The following is a 23,611-nucleotide window of genomic DNA, read 5'->3' as shown; positions in this document are numbered from 1 at the left end:
TTCACACAAACACTCACTTAAGGTCACCCTTGTCTAATGTAAACAATTTTCAAACCTTCCAAAATAACAATATATGCATGGCTGGAACAAATAACATTAATAAATCCCATGTATTTGCATACTTACCTACGAAAAAAAAATAAAAAAAATCACAATCTTGAATACATCGATAAAAATAAATGGCCACACCCAAAATCACAAAAATACATCACAGTCTCTCAAATTGCACATAAACCATCAGTCTCCCAAACATTACACATAAAAGTTGTTTTTCCTCCCAAAATACATAATAGTCTCTCAAATAACACATAAAACATCAGTCTCCCAAACATTATACATAAAAGCTGTTTTTCCTCCCAAAATACATAATAGTTTCCCAACCTACACATAAAACATTACAAAGACAAAACTACAATTTTGGATATTACAGTCTCCCAAAATACATCAGTCTACTTGGAGCACCTACTCATTTTCAGGTGGCGTTGGTTGTGCGACAGTACTGCATTGTGTTAGAACAACAAAATCATCATTGCATGCACTGGGTATCTTAATAAATTTAAGATACCAAAAAAAATAATCATTAGAAATTACTTATGAACTAAGTGGGAAGCAATATAGAATTTATACACAGAAAAATGTATTACCTGACCACTTTCTGGAGCTTCCGACACCTCACATTGCTCGGATGTATTATCAAATATTTTCCGGCGTGTCTAAATAAATTTCAAATACAGAAATACACATCAATTAGAAAGAAATATGAAAGTTGTAGGAAGAAATATGACGTACTTAATAGCAATAAAAATTTATTACCTGTTTCTTCTTTCGCCTAGTCACAGCCTTCTCCACAGGTGGAACCTTTCTTTTTGTTGGCGGCCTCCCTTTCCCTTGGACAACATGTGGGCTTAATATTTTCTTACCCTTGTCTGTCTGCACAGTCTCTGTTACTTTTGTTGAACTGGATTCTTGTGTTAATCCTTTAAATTTATTCTCAAACTCATCCAAGTGGAGCATGAATGCAGTAGCATGGGCATCACTCGACGATACATGGGTTGCTAATTTGGAACATCGTTTCACCACAAGCTCATACCTCCCTGAATCTGCATTTTGCCGTAAGTCATCGTAGCTACTTTTTACCATTGTGTATCTTCTCTTTAAGTCCTTCCTCCATCGATCCAAGACATACTTCTCCGATAGCGCATGAATCTTATTCATCTGACAAACGTTCAATGCATGTCTACAGACAATTCCTCTCATCTCAAACAACGCACAGGTGCATTTCACATCAACCTCCTCATCGTTAAAGTAAACTGTGTAGTTGATGCTCTTGACATGGTCTCATCATCAGTGGTAATTTCATCTAAAATATCGTAGGTGGGAATGCAACCTTCCTTGCTGATAAGTATGCAGTTACATAAAATCATTCCACACACCTCTCTTTAGACTTCTTTAAATTTTGCATTCGTATACACGGCTTGAAACTGCTTTTCAATGCGGAATGTGGAGGAACATGGGATGGTTTGGTTAGACAAATTGAAATCAGCTGTCGTCTCGAGCTCTACCTTCTTCCGCAGTGCATTGTCAAATTAATCGATGAATTCTTTCAATGTTGTACTAGAATGCACAAAAGCATCGAAAAAAGTATTCATGTTTTCATAACGCTGTGTGGTGCTCATACCAGCCCAAAAAACTCCCTTAAGGTAAACTGGTACCCAAAACGACCTCTCATTGTACAACCCTTGCAGCCATGCATTTTCACCTACGTCATACTTCTGAATAAATTGCCCCCACTTCTCCTCAAATTCACCACATATCTGTGAATCATATAGGGCATTCTGGATGGCAGTTTTCAACCCTGCATCGAAGGCAGCGTGAGATCCCAATTTCTCAGGCAGTTTTCGCATTATATGCCATAAACAATATCTATGGCGAGTGTGTGGGAAGACCACTGCAATAGCACTCTTCATTGCTCGGTCTTGGTCTGTTATGATTACTTTTGGAGCGCGACCATCCATGCACTCCAACCATGCGGGAAACAACCACACAAAAGTATTTGTGTCTTCGCTTGAAATCAAGCCAGCCCCTAATAATATAGACTGCCCATGATGATTTACCCCAACAAATGGAGCAAACGGCATACCGTATCTATTTGTCAGGTATGTCGTATCGAAGGTGATCACATCTCCGAAATACTCGTACGCCGCTCTACTATGTGCGTCAGCCCAGAACACATTTCTCAACCTCAACTCCTCATCCACATCAATCACATAAACAAAATTATCATTCTGCAACCTCATCCTCTTGAAGTACTCAGTAAGTGCTTCGCCACCACCTTTACCCAGCCTTAATTGTCTGGTTTTGTCAATAAAATTACGACAATATTTTTCTTGAAACTGCAGATTCTCGAACCCCCCCGCATCAACCATAAGTGCCCCGAAATTCTTGTTCATTCGAATACCTGCCCTGTCGTTCAAATCAAGCATCCTCTGGCTGTATTCGTCTAAACACTTATGAGATCTAAAAAATCTAGACTTTTGTGGGCTGACAGTACTATGATTATGGGCAATCTCAACAGTGGTCACCACCCAACTACCCTCCACCAAGTGAGCATTTATCCGTGCCTTACAATCCGTTTTAATAGTTGGGCGTGGCCTCGAGATATTACTATGGCTAGGATGGTACTTGCCACCTTGTGCACACCCAATCGTCAAATACTTCACCCTCCCATTAGCCTCTCTCTTCATCCTTTGTGTTATAACACCAAAACCTTGTTGTTTGACATATCTCATGTAATAGGCCATAAGCTCATGATCAGTGACAAACTTCATACCAGGTTTGGGCTCCTCCTCAATTCGGTCATTATCAGAATTTTCTTGAATTATGTCATCGGCTTTTGTCTCTGCACTACTTGGGGTATTTTCAAAGCTTCCCATGTCCTCTCCGGTACTCGACAAAGGGCTATCCATTTGTTTGGGACGGATCGAGTCCTCCGTATTAGTCGACGGAGGGCATGACGTTGTTGAAAAATGTGGCATTGGTGGGGGCTTCAAGCATGCACGGTGTTAGAACGGGTAACAATGCACACATACAAAAAAAAAAATTAAGAAATGAATATACCTGGTTCGTTTGGCCCGAACTCTCCGCATTAGTCGACGGAGTTGTTGGAAAATGTGGCGTTGGTGGGGGTTTCAATCATGCACGGTGTTAGAACATGTAACAATGCACACATACAAAAAAAAATGAATATACCTGGTTCGTTTGGCTCGAACTCTCCGCATTAGTCGATGGAGTTGTTGCAAAATGTGGCATTGGTGGGGGCTTCAATCATGCATGGTGTTAGAATGGGTAACAATGCGCACATACAAAAAAAAAATTTTAAGAAATGAATATACCTAGTTCGTTTGGCCCGAACTCTCCCCATGGAATTGTTGGAAAATGTGGCATTGGTGGGGGCTTCAATCATACACGGTGTTAGAACGGGTAACAATGCACACATACAAAAAAAAAATTAAGAAAGAAATATACCTAGTTCGTTTGTTGAATATGGCCCGAACTCTCCGCATTAATCGACGGAGGGTACATGAAAATTGTTGAAAAATATGGCATTGATGGGGGCTGCAATCATCTACGGTGTTAGAACGAGTAACAATGAACACATACAAAAAAAAAATTAAGAAAGGAATATACCTGGTTCGTTTGTTGAACATGGCCCGAACTCTCCGCATTAGTCGACGGAGGGTACATGAAAGTTGTTGAAAATGTGGCATTTGTGGGGGCTGCAATCATCCACAGTGTTAGAACGGGTAACAACGAACACATACAAAAAAAAAAAAATTAAGAAAGGAATATATCTGGTTCGTTTGTTGAACATGGCCCGAACTCTCCGCATTAGTTGACGGAGAGTACATGAACGTTGTTGGATACGGTGTCATTTGTGGGGGCTGCAATCATGCACGATGTTAGAACGGGTAACAATGTAGTTCAGGGAAACAATTTAAAGTTCACACATTTCTCAACCTGGCTACCCCATGCGTATGTATATGAATTCGGATATGCATTTGGATGCATCATAAATGGCAGATAGTAAGCATTTCTTGGATAGAGAGAGACCTACAATACACAAATAAAAATACATTAACTAGTTGGAATTGAGACACATTCCTTTTATGAATGACCAATGTATCATACATGAGTCGGTGGAATTGGTGTAGAAGGCCTGGTGGTCTTTTATCTTCCTCTTTGTCCATCACGCTATTTCAACTGAGTTTTTAGATCGACATTACAAGGAAAAAAAAAGTAATCCAACATTAGATAGACATTACAAGAAAAAAACAAAGCAATCTAACATTTATTAGATCGACATTACAAGAAAAAAAACAAAGTAATCCAATATTCATTAGATCGACATTACAAGAAAAAAAAAGTAATCCAACATTAAATCGACATTACAAGAAAAAAATAAAGTAATCCAACATTAGATTGACATTATCGATAACTCTCTCATGGAATGCAGAGCAAGAGAGAGCAAAAACTGAAGGGAAAACATCTCAAACTCCCATCTCCAAAACAGATCTTACTGATGTTTTAAATGCGTGGCATTCTGCAGGCTTCTACACTGGCAAGTAAGTATCTAGTTTGATGAAAACCTAGGTTCAAACACAACTAATGCTATGTGGGTTTAAGCTTTCCTTCTGCATGGAATATTTGTGCAGGCGTAGACCCCTTATTCTTTCACTTAAATACTTCTCAAAGTTTCTAAAAAGACTAAGTTACACATGAAGAAACAAACACCAAACTATGATTTGTACTGACCCCAAAAAAATACGAAAATAAAACTGACATCACAACATAACTCCCAAGATATTTATTGCCATTTTTGTAATTCCTTCGGATCTTTTCTTTGCCATTCCTAGTCTTATAGGAATGTTGTGTTTTACACGGTCTAGCCTCCAACTCCACATGTTTAAAGCAGTAAAATGGGAATGAATCAGGTCAAGGGTTTTTAAACCAATAAGACTGGAAATCAGATCAAGGTCATCGTCTAACAACGCCCAAAGAATTAATAACACAAACTACTTTCACATTTAACAGGATTATCAAACGAAAGCAGTAAATCGTGCATTACAACAAACACCTCGTGGGAACAGGACAATGCAGACGGCGGACGGCAGACGGCACGTTGCACGCCGCCGACGACAAGCTGCACACGAACGACAGTAGAAGAGCAACAGGAACCGAGCGGGAGGAGCAGGGGCGAGATGGAGGGAGACAAATTCGAAATAGAGCATTTGAGAGAAAAAGTCGGATTAGGTTTTGAGTAAAATGCATGCGTTTTACTGTAGCATCAAGAAAAAAAGAAAAAAAAAATTCCACGACAGTGCATGGTGTTGGGTACTGTAGCGACTTAAGTATAGAAGAACTCTTTATTTAAAAGTCATCTAACTAATAATCCCGTGATAAGAAGTAGGGAGGAATCGGGGGATGTAGCAAAAGAATGAAAGATACTCCGAATCCTTTTACTTTGCATTGGCGGCTGGAATCCGAAGACTAGATTCCCATTACATATCAGAAACCCTACATTTCAAAATATTATTATATTCAGAATAAGAATATTGTGAATCTTTTTGAAAACTGGACAGAATCAACGGCCGCGATTTAATATAAAACAAAAAATTCATTGTTATTCGCGCTCTGCATTTCTTTCTCTCTCGCTCCGAGTCTCCTACTCAGATAGAGAGGGAAGCCGCCGCAGCCAGCCAGCCATGTGTGGAATACTCGCTGTCTTTGGTTGCACCGAAAATTCTCAGGCCAAACGCTCCCGGATCATCGAATTGTCTAGGAGGTTCTCTCTCTCTGTTTTTTTTTTTTTTTTCTTTTTTGGTATATTTATGCGAGCTTATTTATTTTGAATGTGGACGATTCTGGTCTGGTTCAAAATGTACACGATTTTGACGTTTGATTCTATCAACTAAGAGTATGTTTCTATTATCCCAGAGTTTTGAGTCGTAATTTGGTGACTCGTGCTAATTGAAGCCCCACCATTTCTATCACTGCATGTATTGGAAAATGATTTACCTATTTTGTACAACACATCGTTGAATGAGGGGTATTTTTATAAAATTATGTTATTTTTATAAAATATTTTACAAAAATACTCCTTATTTAATACAAAATGTCATGGTATATCATTACTCGTATTTTTTGGGATGCAGAGTATATGGTTTTTCTACTTTTATATGAGAGAATGAAATGACTAATAGAATTATTTAAAAGTGTAGGTTGCGCCATAGAGGTCCTGATTGGAGCGGTCTGCACTGTCATGGCGATTGTTATCTTGCTCATCAACGATTGGCTATTGTAGACCCAACTTCAGGAGATCAACCACTTTACAACGAAGACAAGACAGTAATTGTCACGGTAAATCTTCTTTAAGAGTAATGTTATGTAGATTGCAAGCTCTCGGTTTCAACCTAAGTGGGTAGTGTTCACGTTTCTTGAATATAGTTTAAGCTCTTATTCTCTTTGAAAATTTCAGTATACTGTTTTATAGAGAGTTGGTGGAAATCTTTACTTAATTTTTAGAAAATCTCAGTTTAGAGTTTTGGAACTTCGTTCTTAGGTTAATGGTGAGATATACAACCACAAACAATTAAGAGAAAAGTTGAAGTCTCATCAGTTTCGAACTGGAAGCGACTGTGAAGTGATTGCCCATCTTGTAAGTAATTGAGAATCTCCTGCCCTCAGTACTTGGCCATCTTGTAAGCAATGAAAAACTTAGCTGCTTATCTTTTTCAGTATGAAGAGTATGGGGAAAATTTTGTGGACATGTTGGATGGCATGTTCTCCTTTGTCCTTCTTGACACTCGAGACAAAAGTTTTATTGCAGCACGTGATGCGATTGGAATTACCCACTTTACATCGGTTGGGGTTTTGATGGTATGTAACTTTATCCTGGTATGCGGAATGTTATTTTTCTCTTGAGATCGGCATCCACACATGGTGAATTATTGAATTTTCTGCTATCATACATCAGCCAGCGTCTTTTTGTATTTATGTATTGTTATTTTTTGTTTCAACACGTTACATATGAGAGAATCAGAAAAACATTTAACGTGTAACATTCTAGAATCTTATAGAAATATCTTGGGCAATGGACTTTTTAATTCCCTTACACGATTTCCTCATGAAGCTGGTATAATGAATTTTCAAAGCATTATATGATCTTGCTTGCCTCCCAAGCTTAAGGTGCTTAGAAATATTTTCTTTATTGCTAAGTTTTATTGTTGATACAGACTTACACCGATTACAATAAATAATCTGGTGTTAGACTGGTTGCATGCTAATGCTAGTTTATTTTATTCTAGTCAATTTGGATCATATAAGATCTATCTAGTATGTTTATTACCATTCCATTTATATGCCTCTGTGATTTTACTTATATTGGTGAAGCTTTGTTGATTTTAGAAGACTGTACTTTGTTAATCTCAAATAAGGGGTAGAATGGAGCTTTCTTTTTATTCTTCTACTAGTGTGAATGACATTTTTTATTAGCTAACTTTGACCTACATTTGTCCTGTTCTTGATCAACTATTTTTTTTTGTCTATTAGCTTTATTGTTTTTGGTGTAAATTGCAATTGAGTGGTTAGTCACAACCTATGTATACTTTGATCCTTTCCAATGAATGGTCATTTGACATACGTGATTGGGAAAAAGCACAATGCTTATACACATACAGATTTTTCATTTCCTTGGATTCAGTGAGATATTAATTAGCTATAATTAAAAGTCTAATTCAATTTGGTATAATTGATGATCTAATTTATTTTGTACCTTGTTATATGTTCTTTTAAATATCTTAATCAGCATGCCATTTCGTTTTTATATATTCTTTTAAATATTATTAAGGAATGCATACTGGAATTAATGTATTGTCTTCATTTCAGGGTCAGTATGGTTTGCATCAGAAATGAAGGCTTTGAGCGATGATTGTGAAAGATTCATGTCTTTTCTTCCTGGTCATATATATTCTAGCAAACAGGGTATGCATCTATGAAGTTAATGAATAGAAAAGTTTTTCTTTCTTGTTTTTCTGATGGTAAACAAAGCATTGGGTATGCATTCTCAAAGTTGATGGATTAGCCTTTTTGTTCTGGGTTGGGCCTAAATTCTCAATCGTGTCTTGGATTTTTTAAGACAGATGTCAGCTCCAAAATTTTCATGTTGATGAAGAGTTTATTAATATCTTTAACTGAATGTTCTGAGCAAGAAAAATAAGCATTTATGCCATGAATTGTAAAATTGTTATGTGTTTTATTCTGCAATGGCTTTAACATAACTTTATTTATTTTTTCTGCATAGAAATGTCATTTATGTCGATAGTAGAAGGAATCTTTTTTGGGACAAAATGTCGTGTGTTTGTAGTTGGTGGAATTTACCTTGGTGTTTTGGAGGGGATTTTAATCTTACTCGGTTTCGTAATGAGAGGTCGGGGGATTCAGTTTTTTCTAGTGCTATGGCTACTTTTTCAGCTTTAATTTTTTATTTAAATCTGATAGATTTACCTTTAGTGGGAGGAGATTATTCTTGGTCTAATGGTAGATCTTCTTCTAGGTTGGATAGGTTTGTGGTTTCACCTACTTGGGAGGCTCATTTTTCTGGTTTGATGCAGAAAGTTTTGCCGAGATTGTGCTCCGATCACTTTCCCATTATGTTGGATTGTGGAGGTATTGTGAGTAGAAGAAGTTATTTTAAATTTGAGAACATGTGGCTAAAGGTTGAAGGTTTTGGGGAAAAGGTAAGATGTTGGTGGAATTCCTATAATTTTTCAGGCACTCCTAGTTTTGTTTTGGCTAGAAAGTTGAAATCTTTTTTTTTTGATAAGTAGCTAGAAAGTTGAAATCTCGAGTTAGATTTGATGAGATGGAATAAAGAGGAGTTTGGGTTGTTGGATATCGAGAGGAAGCGTCTTAAGGAGGAGTTGCAAACTTTGGAAGAGAAGGAGGTGCAAGGGTTGTTTTCGGAAGAGGATAGAACCAGAAAATTATGGGTGGTTTCTGATTTGGAAAACTTAGCACTAATAGAAGAGATTTCATGGAGGCAAAAATCGAGGGTGTTGTGGCTGAAGGAAGGGGATAGGTGTACCAAATTTTTTCATCAAATGGCGAACTCTCATAGAAGATATAATGCGATTGAGTTTCTTCGTGACGGGGACAGGTTGATTAAGGACCAAGAAGATATTAAGGCCCACATTGTGCATTATTATGAGCAGTTGTTTTCAGAGAATTTTTCTTGGAGACCAAAACTGGACAGCCTTTTTTTAACTCAATAGAGCAGGTTGAAGTTGTGTGGTTGGAAAGAGAGTTTGAAGAAGAAGAAGTTCTAGACGTGGTAAAGGGTATGGACAAGGATGAGGCTCCGGGACCGGATGGATTCTCTTTGGCATTTTTTCAAGATTGTTGGGATGTTGTTAGAGATGATATCATGAAGGTGTTTGCTGAGTTTCACTCATATATGAAGTTTGAGAAGAGCTTGAATGCGACTTTCATTGCTCTTATTCCTAAAAATGCAGGGGCTGTGGAGATAAGAGACTTTAGGCCTATTAGTTTAGTAAATGGCATTTATAAAATCATCTCCAAGGTGCTGGCTAATTGTTTGAGTAGGGTGATGGAGAGGATAATTTCACTATCTCAAAATGCTTTTGTGAAAGGTAGGCAGATTTTAGATTCTGTTTTAATTGCTAATGAATGTTTGGATAGTAGATTGAAGTTGGAAAAAGCTGGTATTCTTATTAAATTGGATATGGAAAAAGCCTACGACCATGTAAGCTGGGATTTTCTTGATTATCTATTGAGGAGATATGGCTTTGGTGTTAAATGGCGATCGTGGATAAAACATTGTGTTTCGACTTCAAAATTTTCTATATTGGTGGATGGAGAACCGGCTGGTTTCTTCTGTAGTTCTCTTGGCTTGAGGCAAGGCGATCCCTTGTCCCCTTTTCTTTTTGTTATGATCATGGATGCCATGAGTAGAATGATTAAAAAGGCTGTGGAGGGTAATTTTCTGTCCAGTTTTGTGGTGGGTAATGAGATAAGGAATAATTTAAAGATTTCTCATTTGTTATTTGCTGATGATACCCTGCTTTTTAGTGAGCCTGATTTGGATAATATACGTGCTTTAAGAGCACTTTTGCTGTGTTTTGAAGCTGCTTTGGGGTTAAGAGTTAATTGATCGAAGTCTGAAATTGTTCCTGTGGGTGATGTTCAGAATTTATCAGATTTGGCAAACTTACTGGGGTGCAGAATCTCTTCATTGCCTATGAGGTATCTTGGACTTCCTCTGGGGGCTTCTTTTAAAGCTGTAAACATATGAGATGGGGTGATTGAAAAAACTGAAAGGAGGTTAGCTGGATGGAAGAGGATTTTTTTGTCTGAGGGGGGGTAGACTCACTCTTATAAAAAGTACTCTGTCTAACCTGCCCACCTATTTCCTTTCTCTTTTTCCTCTTCTGGAAAGGGTTGAAAGGAGAATTGGGAGTTTATTTCGAAACTTCTTATGGGGAGGCATAGGTGAGGAAAAGAAGTATCATTTGGTTAGTTGGAAGAAGGTTTGTCGACTGTTGGATCGCGGTGGTTTGGGGATTAAAGATATAAGGGTTTTTAATAGAGCTTTACTTGGGAAATGGCTTTGGAGGTATCAATTGGAGAGCAAAGCTCTATGGAAAAATGTGATAGATGTGAAATATGGAAATTTGTGGGGAGGTTGGTGTTCTAAAGCATCTAGTGGAGCTTACGGGGTTAATTTGTGGAAATTTATTATAAAAGGTTGGGATTCCTTCTCCAATAATTTCAGATTGAAGATGGGAGATGGAAAGATGATACTCTTTTGGCATGATCTGTGGTGTGGGGATACTGCTCTTAAGTTGGAATTACTTGCCCTTTTCAGAATTTCAAGGGATCAAAATGCAGCTGTTTGTGATTTGTATTGCAGTAGTAACAATAAGGTTGAATGGAATGTTATTTCTAAAAGGGATGTTAATGACTGGGAAGTGGATGAAGTTAAGGCTCTGTTGGTTAAACTTTACAGCTCAAAACTACTCCAAGATAGAGAGGGTTGTATGGTGTGGATTCCTGCTGGAAATGTTAAGTTTTCAGTTTCATCTTATTACAGAATTTTGTCAAGCCATAGTAGTTGTGTATTCCCTTGGAAAAGCATTTGGAAAGTGAAAGTTCATTCTAAGGTTGCTTTTTTCTGTTGGGTGGCTTCTTTGGGCAAAGTATTGACTACTTAAAACCTTAGAAGGAGAGGTTTGTTTATTGTGGATTGGTGTGTTTTGTGCAAAAGGGATGGAGAATCTGTAAATCACCTTTTCCTTAACTGCAAAGTGACAAGATTCTTGTGGAACGAGTTTTGAGTTAGACAGGATTACATTGGGTTATGCCCAGAGAAGTGGTGGTTTTATTGGTAGGGTGGAAGGGTGGAAGGGTGTGAAGGGCTGTAAGAAGGCGATGTGCATTCGGAAAATGATTCCTCCTTGTCTTATGTGGTGCATTTGGCTCGAAAGAAATGGGAGATGCTTCGAAGATAGAGAACGATCTTTGGGAGATCTTAGGGTTTTTTTCTTGAGTACTTTGAGTTCTTGGGCTAAAGCTTTTGTAATGGTGGATAATTTTCTGTATCTGTTTTAGCTTTATGGTGGTAGTTTTCTTTTTGTTTATGGAAGTTGTAGGTATGTCCTTTGTATACGTCCTGTGTACTGGGACTTTGCCTATTTCTTTGAATAAAATTTATTACTTAACAAAAAAAAGAAATGTCATTTGCACCCTGATAGAAACTGAAAGTAGAGAGAAAGGGTATGATTATGTTTTAGTTTCACATGGGGAGCTCAACATTACTCGAGATTGGGCAAAGCTTTTAAAGAATTGGTGGCTATGTTTTGAAAATATATTGTACTTTGTCTTTTTTGGTTTCGGCTGTAAAAATAAAATTACTTTTAATTATTGTCTTTTTAGATTTTTTATAGATAAATCTTAGAAATTCAAACCTTTTCATGCTTTAAGTTCTTTTTGATGTTGGAAAAACTGCTTATTGTATATACTGCAACATGTTTACAGGAGGCCTTAAAAGATGGTATAACCCACCATGGTATTTGGAGAACGTACCCTCAACTCCATATGATCCCATACTTCTACGTGAGGCCTTTGAGAAGGCAAGGTCCACACTTGTTCTTGCTTAAACTCTAGATCCTTCATATCAATATAATTTACTTCTTACGTATAAAAAAAAAAAAAAAAAGCTCTAGATCCTTTGTTTTTGTTTGTGGTAATTAGTTTATCCTTTTATGTTTTCATGGTTCTTAGATGTATAAATCTGGCATTGAAGTCTTTCCTTTTGATTGAGTAAACATTATTTTATACTTAGCCTTTGAATAAAAGGTGGGTTGGGTTGGATTGGATTCTTTGGATATACGCGTGTAAATGTATGTGGGCTTTTATATATTTATGCATGTTAATCAACTCAAAACAAAGCTTTGTAGCTTTTAAGTATCACATAATAACTTCTTCATTCAGTATAACTTCTATATAGAAAAAACTTCATTTAGTATTAGATATATATTCCTTTTGGTATTGCTTTCATGCATGCAAATCCTGATTCTTAAGCGCATTACTGTATCCCTATGAATTGGAGCTCTTTCAAGGAAGATATATGGTTACCATGCAATAGAATATAGAAAGGGGGAAAAAGGGGAAAAAAGAAAAGAAAAGGAAAGGAGAACCTTTGAAGCTAATATCAAGTTCTTTATCTCAAGTTTTAGTTGTTTCGGTGAGTGGGCCATATATGAATCTCAAAGGAGAACGCTTCAGTTGTCCATATGGAGTTACCGGTTAGATAGTTCTGTCTTTTTGTGCACTACTATCTAAGTTTGACAGTTCTTTCTTCCTGGCGGTTTTGTATGTTACTGATTTTCTGTTTCAACTGGCTGCTGTGCACCTCTGTTGTTGTACTCATTGGGTTTGCAATATTTTTTTTTTTTATAAGTAAGAAATTTTATTAATCATGTAATTAGGCATAGCCCAGGTACATAGGAAGTATACAAGAGGTGAACCTAATTACATGCTAAGTGCTGTGAAAATCAACATAAAAGTCATTAAGGCTAGTCCCATTCAATACAATGGCTGCAGCCCAAAGTAACAAAAATCCCTAAACCCTTCCATTGTCCGTTCCCTGTTGTCAAACCAGCGGCCATTCCTTTTGTTCCAAGTACACCACATTAAACATAGAGGCACCACATTGTTGTTATCTTGTATCATTGGGTTTGTAATATTTCTAACTTCATTCTTTGTTTTTCACTCTCAAATCATGCAGGCTGTGACAAAGAGACTCATGACTGATGTGCCATTTGGTGTACTTTTATCTGGAGGACTGGACTCCTCTCTTGTTGCTTCTGTGGCTAGCCGCCATATGGCAGAATCAGAAGCTGCTTGTCAGTGGGGATCACAGCTACACACATTTTGCATTGGTTTGAAGGTGCTAATACTTCTCACGTTAGATAACCATGTCTGGTCCATCCTTTTTCTTCGCCTTCTTCCTTTCTCCCAGGACATGCTTTGATGATTCTAGTTACACAAATATGTAGGTGAGAAAATAAAAATGAAATTCATTTAAGAGGACAGTATGCATTGTTGTTATCTTGTATTCCAATATTTAGTTATTTTTATTTTGTTTTTCCTTTTGGTAATGTATACAGACTGATTGGACAATCTCCTAATGTGATAGGCTGTAATCACTACGATAACTTCTAGGCGATTTCATTGTACTTGCAAAATTACATGGTTAATCTCGGGTCTTATATCAATGCTGATTTAATTTGATCCTGAGGTGTACCTTTTGCCATGACATGTAGTTTTTCATTGTTTGAGGGGAATTGTCACAGATCTGGGGTTCGAATCCTTGTAAGAGGTCTACTAGAGATCAGAAAATGTTGAGAATGAACAAGAATTTTCTTTTGTTCCTTGGAGTTTTCAGCCCTACCTAATTTATACAAGTTATGAAGTGGCATTGATGTTCTTAAAACTTTGTTCGTTTACACTGCTTAAATTGTTAGTAACCAATATTCATCCCTCTGGCTAATTGTTCTGTGTTGAGTTTGCGTACTTATGACCATTATGGATTTCACATTTGAATGTTCATAAGCTTGTTAATGAATTTTGATAAAGGTGGTTATTGTTTGGCTTATGCCTTATGGCTTCCACAATGTTTTGATGTTTTGACCAGAAAACTGGTGTCTAGGTGCTTCTAGTGCTATCTATAGATATACCTCTGAAGAGAGTGTGATTTGTATTTGGTGTGTGGCCTATGTATGAGCACAGAGTGAACTGACCTGGTTATTGATGCCTTAGTTGTTTGTCTGTCGTGAAGTTTTTTGTGTCTGATGCACAAAGTTGCTAGTTTATGAGTGTTTTTGTTATGTGCCAATTGGCTGTGTTATTGTAATCGCGTCTTTATTAGGTTTATATTTCTGGATTATCTTCTATTTAATTAAATGCTAGTTTTCCATATTCTAATATTCAGGGTTCTCCAGACCTGAAAGCTGCCAGAGAGGTGGCAGATTATCTTGGAACTCGTCATCATGAATTTCACTTCACTGTTCAGGTAATCCCTTATATTTTTCTCTGGAGAAGACAGATCTATCAAGTGCATTTGAGTATTTAAAGATTAAGTGCCTTTTCTCTTTGGCATATCAGGAAGGCATAGACGCACTTGAGGAAGTCATTTACCATATTGAGACATATGATGTGACCACTGTCAGAGCCAGTACACCAATGTTTCTTATGTCTCGGAAAATTAAGTCTTTGGGAGTGAAAATGGTTCTTTCTGGAGAAGGATCAGATGAGATTTTTGGTGGTTACTTGTACTTCCACAAGGCACCTAACAAGGAGGAGTTTCACCAAGAAACATGTCAAAAGGTATCTCATGCTCTGCATCTTTTTCAGCCTTTTGTATTGTATTATTTTGTGTACATTGCTGGATTATGTTAATTGTCACGTCATTATGCCGAGTTTTTTGATGGCTTATGATATTTCTACAGATTAAAGCTCTTCATCTCTATGACTGCCTGAGGGCCAATAAATCAACTTCAGCTTGGGGTGTTGAAGCTCGAGTACCCTTTTTAGATAAAGAATTCATCAACATTGCTATGAGCATTGATCCTGAGTGGAAAATGGTATAAAACTATCTGGTTCTACACTCGGCTTTCAACTCAGTTCAAGGATACTAACTGATCAGAGTTTAATATCTGTTGTTTAAGAATAGTGGCTTCCTACCTACAAAACAAGGTTAAATGGAATTTTCTCATCATCACTAAATAGAAACCTACTACTTGATAGTGGCCTTTGTGATTGCCAATTATATCTTGAGCCTTAGTGTGTATGTTAACTTGGTACAATGTTTGATTTACCCGGGTGCTTTGTGTGCCTTCTTTTGCCATTATTCTGGGCCATTATGTTTGGATATGCATCAGTAGTTCCCTTCATTAACGTGTCTGGGTTTTCTTTACTTCTAGGTCTAAGAATATCCCGTATCAGTGGTTGATTCAGTATTGGCACCTGATGCATTCAATAGAGTACAAGGGGTCTCTAGAAAATCTATTAATTGTGCTTATAGAACTGTGGTTGCTAAGAACTAATTGTCCATATATGATATCAAAATGAAATATTGTTCTGAATTTTTTAGGTTTGAATGTTTTTCACCTTCTTTGAATATAGATATGTTAGTTACCTCCACACGTGTAATGACAGGTTAGACCTGATCTTGGGAGAATTGAGAAGTGGATCCTACGCAATGCATTTGATGATGAACAGAACCCACATTTGCCAAAGGTTTGGATACTGTGCTTTTTCTACATTTGCATCCATTGTGCAGTCAAGCCTAACACAGACTACCTTGTTACATGTTTTGTTTGTTTCCTTTCCCCTATATAGCCTTTGGTATGGTGTCTCAAAGTTTACATGAGTACCCTAAATATTTAAATTGTGTATCCAAGGAAGAATTGTTGAAATTATTCTTTTTTTGGTTATAGCACATATTGTACAGGCAGAAGGAACAGTTTAGTGATGGTGTTGGGTACAGTTGGATTGACGGCTTGAAGGATCATGCAAACAAGCAAGTATGTGCTATTTGAACTTCTGAGATTTATGATATGACACCAATTTCTTTATCAGGCCATGTTTCTATATTTCAGTTCGGAACCAGAACTGTAGTTAACTGTCTGGCGGTACTGCTCACGAAACATAAGAGATGCTTATGCCTTGGTTACAAATGGCTATTTCTCATTTTTCTATGGTATTGGCCAGGTAACAGATGTAATGTTGATGCATGCAAGCTTTATTTACCCTGAAAACACTCCTGTGACAAAGGAAGCATACTACTATCGAGCTATATTTGAGAAGTTCTTTCCTAAGGTGGGACTTTTCTTGTTTTAATTGAATGCAAGTGTTGGGTAGATTCACATGTTTGCCCCTTTTGATCAATATTTTACATTATGTGTCAGAAGTTGGCTAGCTTTAAGTGTTCGTCTATTTTGACGGTAAATGTTTTTCATTTTTTATCTGCAATTGCTGAACAGAATGCTGCTAGGTCAACAGTTCCTGGGGGTCCAAGTGTAGCATGCAGTACTGCAAAAGCTGTGGAATGGGATGCCTCATGGTCAAAACATCCTGATCCATCTGGTCGTGCAGCACTTGGTGTTCATGCAGCCGCATATGAGGAAGAAGTGGATGTCAAGAATGCCAATCTGATAAATGGCTCCCCTCAAAAACTTGAAGGGTTTGTGGACAAAGCTACAACAGTTGTTTGATTGAGGACATACACGATGTTGGAACCCTAAGGTTGAAAGAGGAACATGAAGTGAGGAACTGTTGAAGTGATGCGAACTGGAAGCTTGCGGAACTGATGAAGGGTTGGAACTCAAAACGGCAGCATAGGTTGATCTCAAACGCACCGTTTGGGTTGTGTGGGGAAAATGCACCGTTTACTAGCTTTTTGATTATGTGTTGATTCTGTAGTACGCACTATTTTATATGTACTAAAACGGTGTGTTTTATTACTGTCTTTTATTATGTAGTGAACAGTGGTCAGTTTAGGTTAATTTCTGAGAGGTTGTTACGGAGTGTATTTGAGAGAGGAACGAAGTGTAGTGGAGGAGCTTTTGAGTATTTTGAATTTGGTAGTTTGTAATGGAGGTGGGGTCCCTCGAAGAACTCGTAGCTATGAATCAGTGGCTCTTCTGAGCTTTTTATCAAACATTGTCCGTGTATTCTATTTCCTTCTCCATACAGTATTCCTTACAATATATTACGCCAAACATTACATCCAATCAATATAGAAACATTTCCTTAATATTCTCTGGAAGCAGTTTACTACGTCACAACAGATTGAGTATATTACAGAGATTTACAAGGAGGATCCTAACAAGTGGTATCTTGAGCACCATTCCTGCCAAAGTCACCTTTCGCATCAACCAGTCCATACAGATTTTACATCCATTCCTATACCACATAGACCATACAAACCACATCTCCCAAAATCCCATAAACCCAGAAATCCTAGCAAACCAGAAATCTCAACCCACCAACATACTAGAAATCCCATAACCATCCCATAATCTAAAAATTCTAGCAAATCACAGGCATACCAGAAACCACTAAGCCTTCAACCAGGGCAAACGCTACTAGATCTAAACAAATGCAGCAATAGATCGATGCCTTAGAGGAGAACCATCAAAAAACCCAAACACACTTCACCACCATCAATGAGAGGCTAGACCAACTCATTGAAATGGTTCGAATCTTGGTTGCTCATCAGGGGAACATGGCACGAGACCTGCAAAACCAGCAAGATAATGAGCAAGGGATGCAAAGGGGGGCCAAACCTAAGAGGTATTCGTTTAGATTTTCCTCATTTTGCGAGTGAAAACCCATCAGCATGGATTTTTAAAGCTTCCCAATACTTTGAATACCATCAAACCAACCCTGCCCAAAAGCTGTGTTAACCTCATATCACATGGAGGGGGATGCCTTGGTATAGTACCAAGAGGCCTTAGACACAACCCAGTTTGTGAGTTGGGAGACTTTGGTGCAGGCTATGTTGGTTCGCTTTGGACCTACCGCCTATGACGACCCTATGGAGACCTTAACTAGGTTGAAGCAAATCACTACGGTGGCAACTTATAAGGCCAGCTTTGACGAGCTATCAAGCGGAGTACGGTGTCTTTCTGAACACCACAAGTTAAGTTGCTTTCTAAGCAGCTTAAAGGATGAGATATGGTTACCTCTTTGCATATTTAACCCACACAACTTAACGACAACATTTGGATTAGCAAGAATTCAAGAAGAATACCTTAATAATGCTAAGAAACCACTGAATTTAGCAAGTGAGAAGGGGCAGTCCAGTTTCAGTAACACTTATACTTCTTATGGGAATATGGGTGCTACGGGGACTAACAACCAGAAATACAACTCTCCTATCAAAAAATATTTTTCCACAGCGTAGGATGAGAAGCGGAAGAAAGGGTTGTGCTATCATTGAGATGAAAAATAGAACCCCAACCACAATTGTAAAAAATCTAAGGTGTACCATCTACAAGGAGTGGAGGAATTGGAAGGGACGGAGGAAGGTGATGAGGAAATTGATGTGGTTGTTGAATTACCTATTGAAGGGAACTCAAAACAAAAAGGGATTGTGGTTGAACCCGAGATTTCTTTAAATGCAATTACAGGGACCCCTAGTTCTAAGACTATGCGACTCGTGGGGTGGATTGGGAGTATACAAGTGGTACTTTTGGTGGACTCCAGGTCATAGTTTTTTGGATCCATCTATTACACGGGCTGCGAAGTTGGGTGTCGATGAGGGTAAGAAGATTGTGGTCAAGGTTGCAAATGGACAAATGGTGCAAGGTCTAGGCCACTGCAGCGAGGTTAAAACAAAAATACAAGGTATTCAATTTAACCATTCTTATTATATTTTGCCTCTTGGTGGTTGTGATGTAGTCCTTGGGATGGATTGGTTTGAAACCCTTGGATCAATTGTGTGGAGTTTTGTTGAATTGAGTATGAAGTTTGAGTACTCGGGTAGAAAGGTGGAACTATTGGGGCTGAGGTTAGATGGCCTTACAATTGAAAAAGGGGGAAAAGCCTTGCGTGCTTCGATGTATAAGGGGAAGGGGCTATTTTTGCAGCTATTAGTTGAGGAAGATATTGAGAAAACTGCAATTTTGGGAAAAAATATTCAGCAAGTACTTACTAAGTTTTTCCAAGTTTTTGAGGTACCAAGAGGGCTGCCACCTTCAAGGCCCTAAGACCATAGAAATCCCCTTAAAGATGGAACTCAACCCATGATGGCTAGACCTTACTATTATCCCCATTACCAAAAATCTGAGATAGAGAAGATTGTGGTGGAGTTGTTAGAGTTCGGGGTGATAAGACCTAGCACAAGTCTTTTCTCTTCCCCCATGCTCTTGGTTCGTAAGGCGGATGGGAGTTGGCACATGTGCGTCGATTATAAGACTCTTAACCAAGTGACCATAAAGGACAAGTTTCCCATACCCGTTATTGATGAGTTGTTGGATTTGGTGGTGTTCTCCAAGTTGGACTTGAGGTCCAAATATCATCAAATCAAGGTAGTACCTGAAGATGTGGCAAAAACAACTTTTAGGACTTACGAAGGGCATTACGAATTCCTCGTGATGCCCTTTGGGTTGACTAATGCCCCATCAACCTTTCAAGGATTAATGAATGAGGTGTTCTGACCTTATTTAAGGCGGTTTGTTCTAGTGTTCTTTGACGATATTCTAATTTACAGTAAGTGCTGGACAGATCATAAGGAGCATTTGGAAATAGTGTTGGAGGTGCTAAAGAAAAACCAGCTATCTGCCAAACTGTCAAAATGCCAATTTGGAGTTGCCGAGGTAGATTATTTGAAGCACGTGATTAATGAAAAGGGGGTGATGGCTAATTCCCGTAAAGTGGCTACCATGCTAGAACGGCCTTTACTGCTGAATGTTAAATCCTTGAGGGGTTTCTTGGACTTGACGGGGTACTACAAGTTTATTAAAGGATATGGAACAATTGCTACCCCATTAACAGATTTATTAAAAAAAATGCCTTTGTGTGGAATGATAGGGCAATGAAGGCTTTTAATAAGCTAAAGTTGGCTGTGACACAACCTTCGATTCTTAGACTTCCAGATTTTTTAAAACCTTTTACTATTGAGTGTGATGCAAGCGGTAGGGGAATGAGAGCAATTTTATTACAAGCTGGGCAACCCCTTGCTTATATGAGCAAGGCATTGAAAGGTAAGGAATTTCTTTTGTCCACTTATGAGAATGAGCTCCTAGCATTAGTGAAGGCTGTAAGGAAGTGGAGGCATTATCTCTTAGGGCATTCATTTGTAGTAAAAACGGACCAGCAAGCCCTAAAGTTTCTGTTGGAGCAGCGGGTGGGAACCGTCACTCAACAAAAGTGGGTAAGTAAACTAATGGGGTATGACTTTGCTATTGTGTACAAACAAATGAAGGAAAATGTTGTGGCGGATGCTTTGTCAAGAAAAGAGGAATGAGATGAGTTAAATGAGGGATCCTTAGCTATGCTATCATTTCCAACACTCGATTGGGTAGAGGAACTCAAAGAAAGTTATGAAGGGTCAAGTGAGCTATGAGAGGTCCTAAAAACTCTCAAGGAAGGCACGGTTCCTGTCCAAGGCTATAAATTACAACAAGTGTTAATTTTAAAAAAAGGGAGAATTGTTCTTGCAGTAGAATCTGCCTTTAAAAGAAAAGTGTTGCAGCATATCCATGACCATCCCTTAGGGGGGCACTCGGGGTATTTGAAAGCCTACCACCATGCTAAGAGGGATTTTTACTGGAAGGGTATGAAGAAGAACATAAAAAAATGGGTATAGGAATGTGAAACCTCCCAAGCAGTTAAGTACGAGACAACACCACCTGCAGGGTTGCTACAACCTCTACCAATACCTCAGCAAGCTTGGACCAATATTTCTATGGATTTCATAGAAGGACTACCCGTGTCGAGTGGGTTTACTGTGATCCTAGTTGTGGTTGATAGGTTCACCAAGTTTGGGCACTTTATATCCTAATCCCATCCTTATACAGCAGTATTGTGGCTAATTTGTTTATGCTTCATCTGTTTAAACTACATGGTTTGCCCCGTACTATTGTTACTGACTAGGATCCGGTCTTTGTGAGCTCATTTTGGCAAGCCTTCTTCTCACTGCAAGGTTCAGTTTTGAATCACAGTTCAGCATACTACCCTCAAACGGATGGGCAGATCGAAGCATTAAACAAGTGCCTTGAATCCTATCTAAGGTGTTATGCTAGGATTAAACCCCAGAAATGGTCATAGTGGCTTTCCTTTGCGGAATGGTAGTATAACACCACCTATCACACAACCACCAAAATGACACTGTTTCAAGCACTATACGGCTACCCTCCACCACCACTCATATCCAATATACCCGGTACTTCATCAAACTAGACAATGGACCAAACCTTGCAAAACAGAGACCAAATTCTAAAGTTGTTAAAGGAGAATCTCAAAAGTGCAAGGAACAGGATGAAGACACAAGCAGATAAGCATAGAACCGAAAGGAAGTTTGAGGAAGGAGATTGGGTGTACCTACGGTTGCAACCGTACCGCTAGAAATCCATGGCCCATCGTCGCAATATGAAGCTCTCTCCTCACCACTATGGACCTTTTCAGGTGGAGAAAAAGGTGGGAGAGGTGGCATACCATCTCAAGCTACCGGATACTTCTCGGATCCACCCCACCTTCCACGTATCTTGTCTCAAAAAAAAGGTGGGAAGCTTGATCCAGCCACTGGTGACTCTACCTCCGGTCGACACGAATAGGGAGGTTCGGGCTGAGCCTGAGTTGAATGTAGATCGGCGATTGCAGAAGGAAGGGAGCCAAGGAATTACAGAGGTATTAGTGAAATGGAGGGGAACAACGAGAGAAGAGAACACCTGGGAGAAATTATGGAAGCTCCACCAGCTCTATCCCTACCTTGTGGGCAAGGTGCTGTGAAGAAAGAAGGAGTTGTTGGAATCTTAAGGTTGGAAGAGGAACACGGAGTGAGGAAATGTTGAAGTAATGCGAACTGGAAGCTTGCGGAACTGATGAAGGGTTGGAACTCAAAACGGCAGCGCACGAGTTGATCTCAAACCCACCGTTTGGGTTGTGTGGGGGAAAACACACTGTTTAACTAGCTTTTTGATTATGTGTTGATTCTGTAGTACGCACCATTTTATATGTACTAAAATGGTGTGTTTTATTACTATATTTTATTATGTAGTGAACGGTGGTCAGTTTAGCTTAATTTCTGAGAGATTGTTACAGAGTGGGTATTTGAGAGAGGAACGAAATTTAGTGGAGGAGCTTTTGAGTATTTTGAATTTGATAGTCTGTAATGGAGGTGGGGTCCCTCAAAGAACCCGTAGCTATGAATTAGTGGCTCTTCTAAGCTTTTTATCAAACACTGTTCGTGTATTCCATTTCCTTCTCCATATAGTATTCCTTACAATATATTACGCCAAACATTACATCCAAAACATTTCCTTACTATTCTCTGGAAGCAGTTTACTACATCACAGCAGATCGAGTGTATTACAGAGATTTACAAGGAGGATCCTAACACACGTCCGCTGGATGCAATTTTTTTCTTGATGGGATAGGTACCCGATTTCTTGGTTGCTCTTCTATTCATAGAAATATACACAAAATCTACCTGGCTTTTTTCCCCGGTTAAGAACTAGGTTATTTATGCAGTTTATTGTACCAATGGAGCGTTTTGCATTAAGATTATTTAGTTAATGACACGTCTCTTTTCTGGTATTGTGATATATATTCCAACTGAGGCTTGTGGCAGTGCAGTTCTCGCTGAACTGTTTGTTTATTTGTTAAATTGGCTTCGCTGCGGTCTGTTGCTAGCCTAGAGTCCTGTGCTTATCCTTCCCTGCTTTTTCGTGTAGCATCCAACATTTTAAGGGTAACAAGTTTCCTGTTGTACTTTCGAAAACTTGAATGGATTTTTATTTTCAGACTTTTATGATTGTAGCAGTGAGCGATTATGGCTGGTCCAAACTACTACAAACATATTCTCGTTCCTCGTGTTCTTACATTTACAATTGCGTTGACGTTGAGATCTAAACGAACTCTTGATCTTTGTTCTTTAATATCCTTGGTCTTTGTTCTTTACTCACCACCTCTTTTCATTCACACGCAGCCCAGCCCAGAAAGAGGGAAGGACATAAACAGATAAACCTTACATTCCTGTCTTCAGAAACTGACAGATCCCATAGCATGGAAGTAAATGTTGACCTAAGAGATATAATATATAGATGTTATAATTAGGGGTGTAAATTCAATCTGAAAAATCAGTCCGGACTAGACCGGTTTTACCTGTTTTGAACCGGTCCGGTCCGGAACTTATTCTTAGAATGTAAAAACCGGCCAGTTCAGGTCTAGTTCCGATTTTAGGATTTTTTAGACCGGACCGGACCCGTTGATAAAAATATATATAAAAAATAATATTTTTATTATT

The 23,611-nt window shown here is 38.5% G+C and overlaps 3 protein-coding genes and 1 long non-coding RNA gene across 6 annotated transcripts; 1 reads left to right on the top strand and 3 right to left on the bottom strand.

Annotated features, from left to right (window-relative positions):
- Nucleotides 1-220: 220 nt before the first annotated feature.
- On the bottom strand, nucleotides 221-1,322 carry LOC121248863 (protein FAR1-RELATED SEQUENCE 1-like). The gene is made up of 3 exons (XM_041147464.1): nucleotides 814-1,322; nucleotides 645-713; nucleotides 221-546 (listed from the first exon to the last, which is right to left on the bottom strand). The coding sequence occupies exons 1-3, from the start codon at nucleotides 1,255-1,257 to the stop codon at nucleotides 463-465; spliced, it is 597 nt and encodes a 198-aa protein (XP_041003398.1). The 5' UTR covers nucleotides 1,258-1,322; the 3' UTR covers nucleotides 221-462.
- Nucleotides 1,323-1,346: 24 nt separating this feature from the next.
- LOC121248862 (protein FAR1-RELATED SEQUENCE 5-like) lies at nucleotides 1,347-4,105 on the bottom strand. Of its 3 annotated transcripts, XR_005937528.1 has the most exons (4): nucleotides 4,018-4,105; nucleotides 3,688-3,941; nucleotides 3,393-3,453; nucleotides 3,249-3,318 (listed from the first exon to the last, which is right to left on the bottom strand). XR_005937528.1 is itself a non-coding variant. In XM_041147463.1 (3 exons), the coding sequence occupies exons 2-3, from the start codon at nucleotides 3,817-3,819 to the stop codon at nucleotides 1,587-1,589; spliced, it is 1,590 nt and encodes a 529-aa protein (XP_041003397.1). In that variant the 5' UTR covers nucleotides 3,820-3,941; nucleotides 4,018-4,105; the 3' UTR covers nucleotides 1,347-1,586. The 3 variants fall into 3 exon arrangements, 1 of the variants encoding a protein (XP_041003397.1); XM_041147463.1 differs by lacking the exons at nucleotides 3,249-3,318; nucleotides 3,393-3,453 and adding an exon at nucleotides 1,347-3,044; XR_005937529.1 differs by lacking the exon at nucleotides 3,393-3,453 and having other exon boundaries at nucleotides 3,250-3,318.
- Nucleotides 4,106-5,628: 1,523 nt separating this feature from the next.
- On the top strand, nucleotides 5,629-22,886 carry LOC121248527 (asparagine synthetase [glutamine-hydrolyzing] 3-like). The gene is given in 16 exon segments (XM_041147011.1): nucleotides 5,629-5,842; nucleotides 6,279-6,417; nucleotides 6,620-6,715; nucleotides 6,796-6,907; nucleotides 6,910-6,936; nucleotides 7,945-8,040; nucleotides 12,112-12,206; nucleotides 13,364-13,525; nucleotides 14,570-14,650; nucleotides 14,743-14,964; nucleotides 15,087-15,221; nucleotides 15,796-15,876; nucleotides 16,077-16,163; nucleotides 16,351-16,458; nucleotides 16,623-16,869; nucleotides 22,710-22,886. Coding segments are annotated over 15 exon segments (1,752 nt in total). The 5' UTR covers nucleotides 5,629-5,762; the 3' UTR covers nucleotides 16,854-16,869; nucleotides 22,710-22,886.
- Nucleotides 13,407-23,412, bottom strand: LOC121248530. Its single transcript, XR_005937468.1, has 2 exons — nucleotides 23,194-23,412; nucleotides 13,407-13,614 (listed from the first exon to the last, which is right to left on the bottom strand). It is a non-coding gene; the product is annotated as an uncharacterized LOC121248530 (long non-coding RNA).
- Between the last annotated feature and the right edge of the window lie 199 nt (nucleotides 23,413-23,611).

Source organism: Juglans microcarpa x Juglans regia, chromosome 2D (genome assembly GCF_004785595.1).
Source record: "Juglans microcarpa x Juglans regia isolate MS1-56 chromosome 2D, Jm3101_v1.0, whole genome shotgun sequence".
Taxonomy (NCBI): Eukaryota; Viridiplantae; Streptophyta; class Magnoliopsida; order Fagales; family Juglandaceae; genus Juglans; species Juglans microcarpa x Juglans regia.
This window is presented reverse-complemented; position numbering and strand designations above follow the sequence as displayed.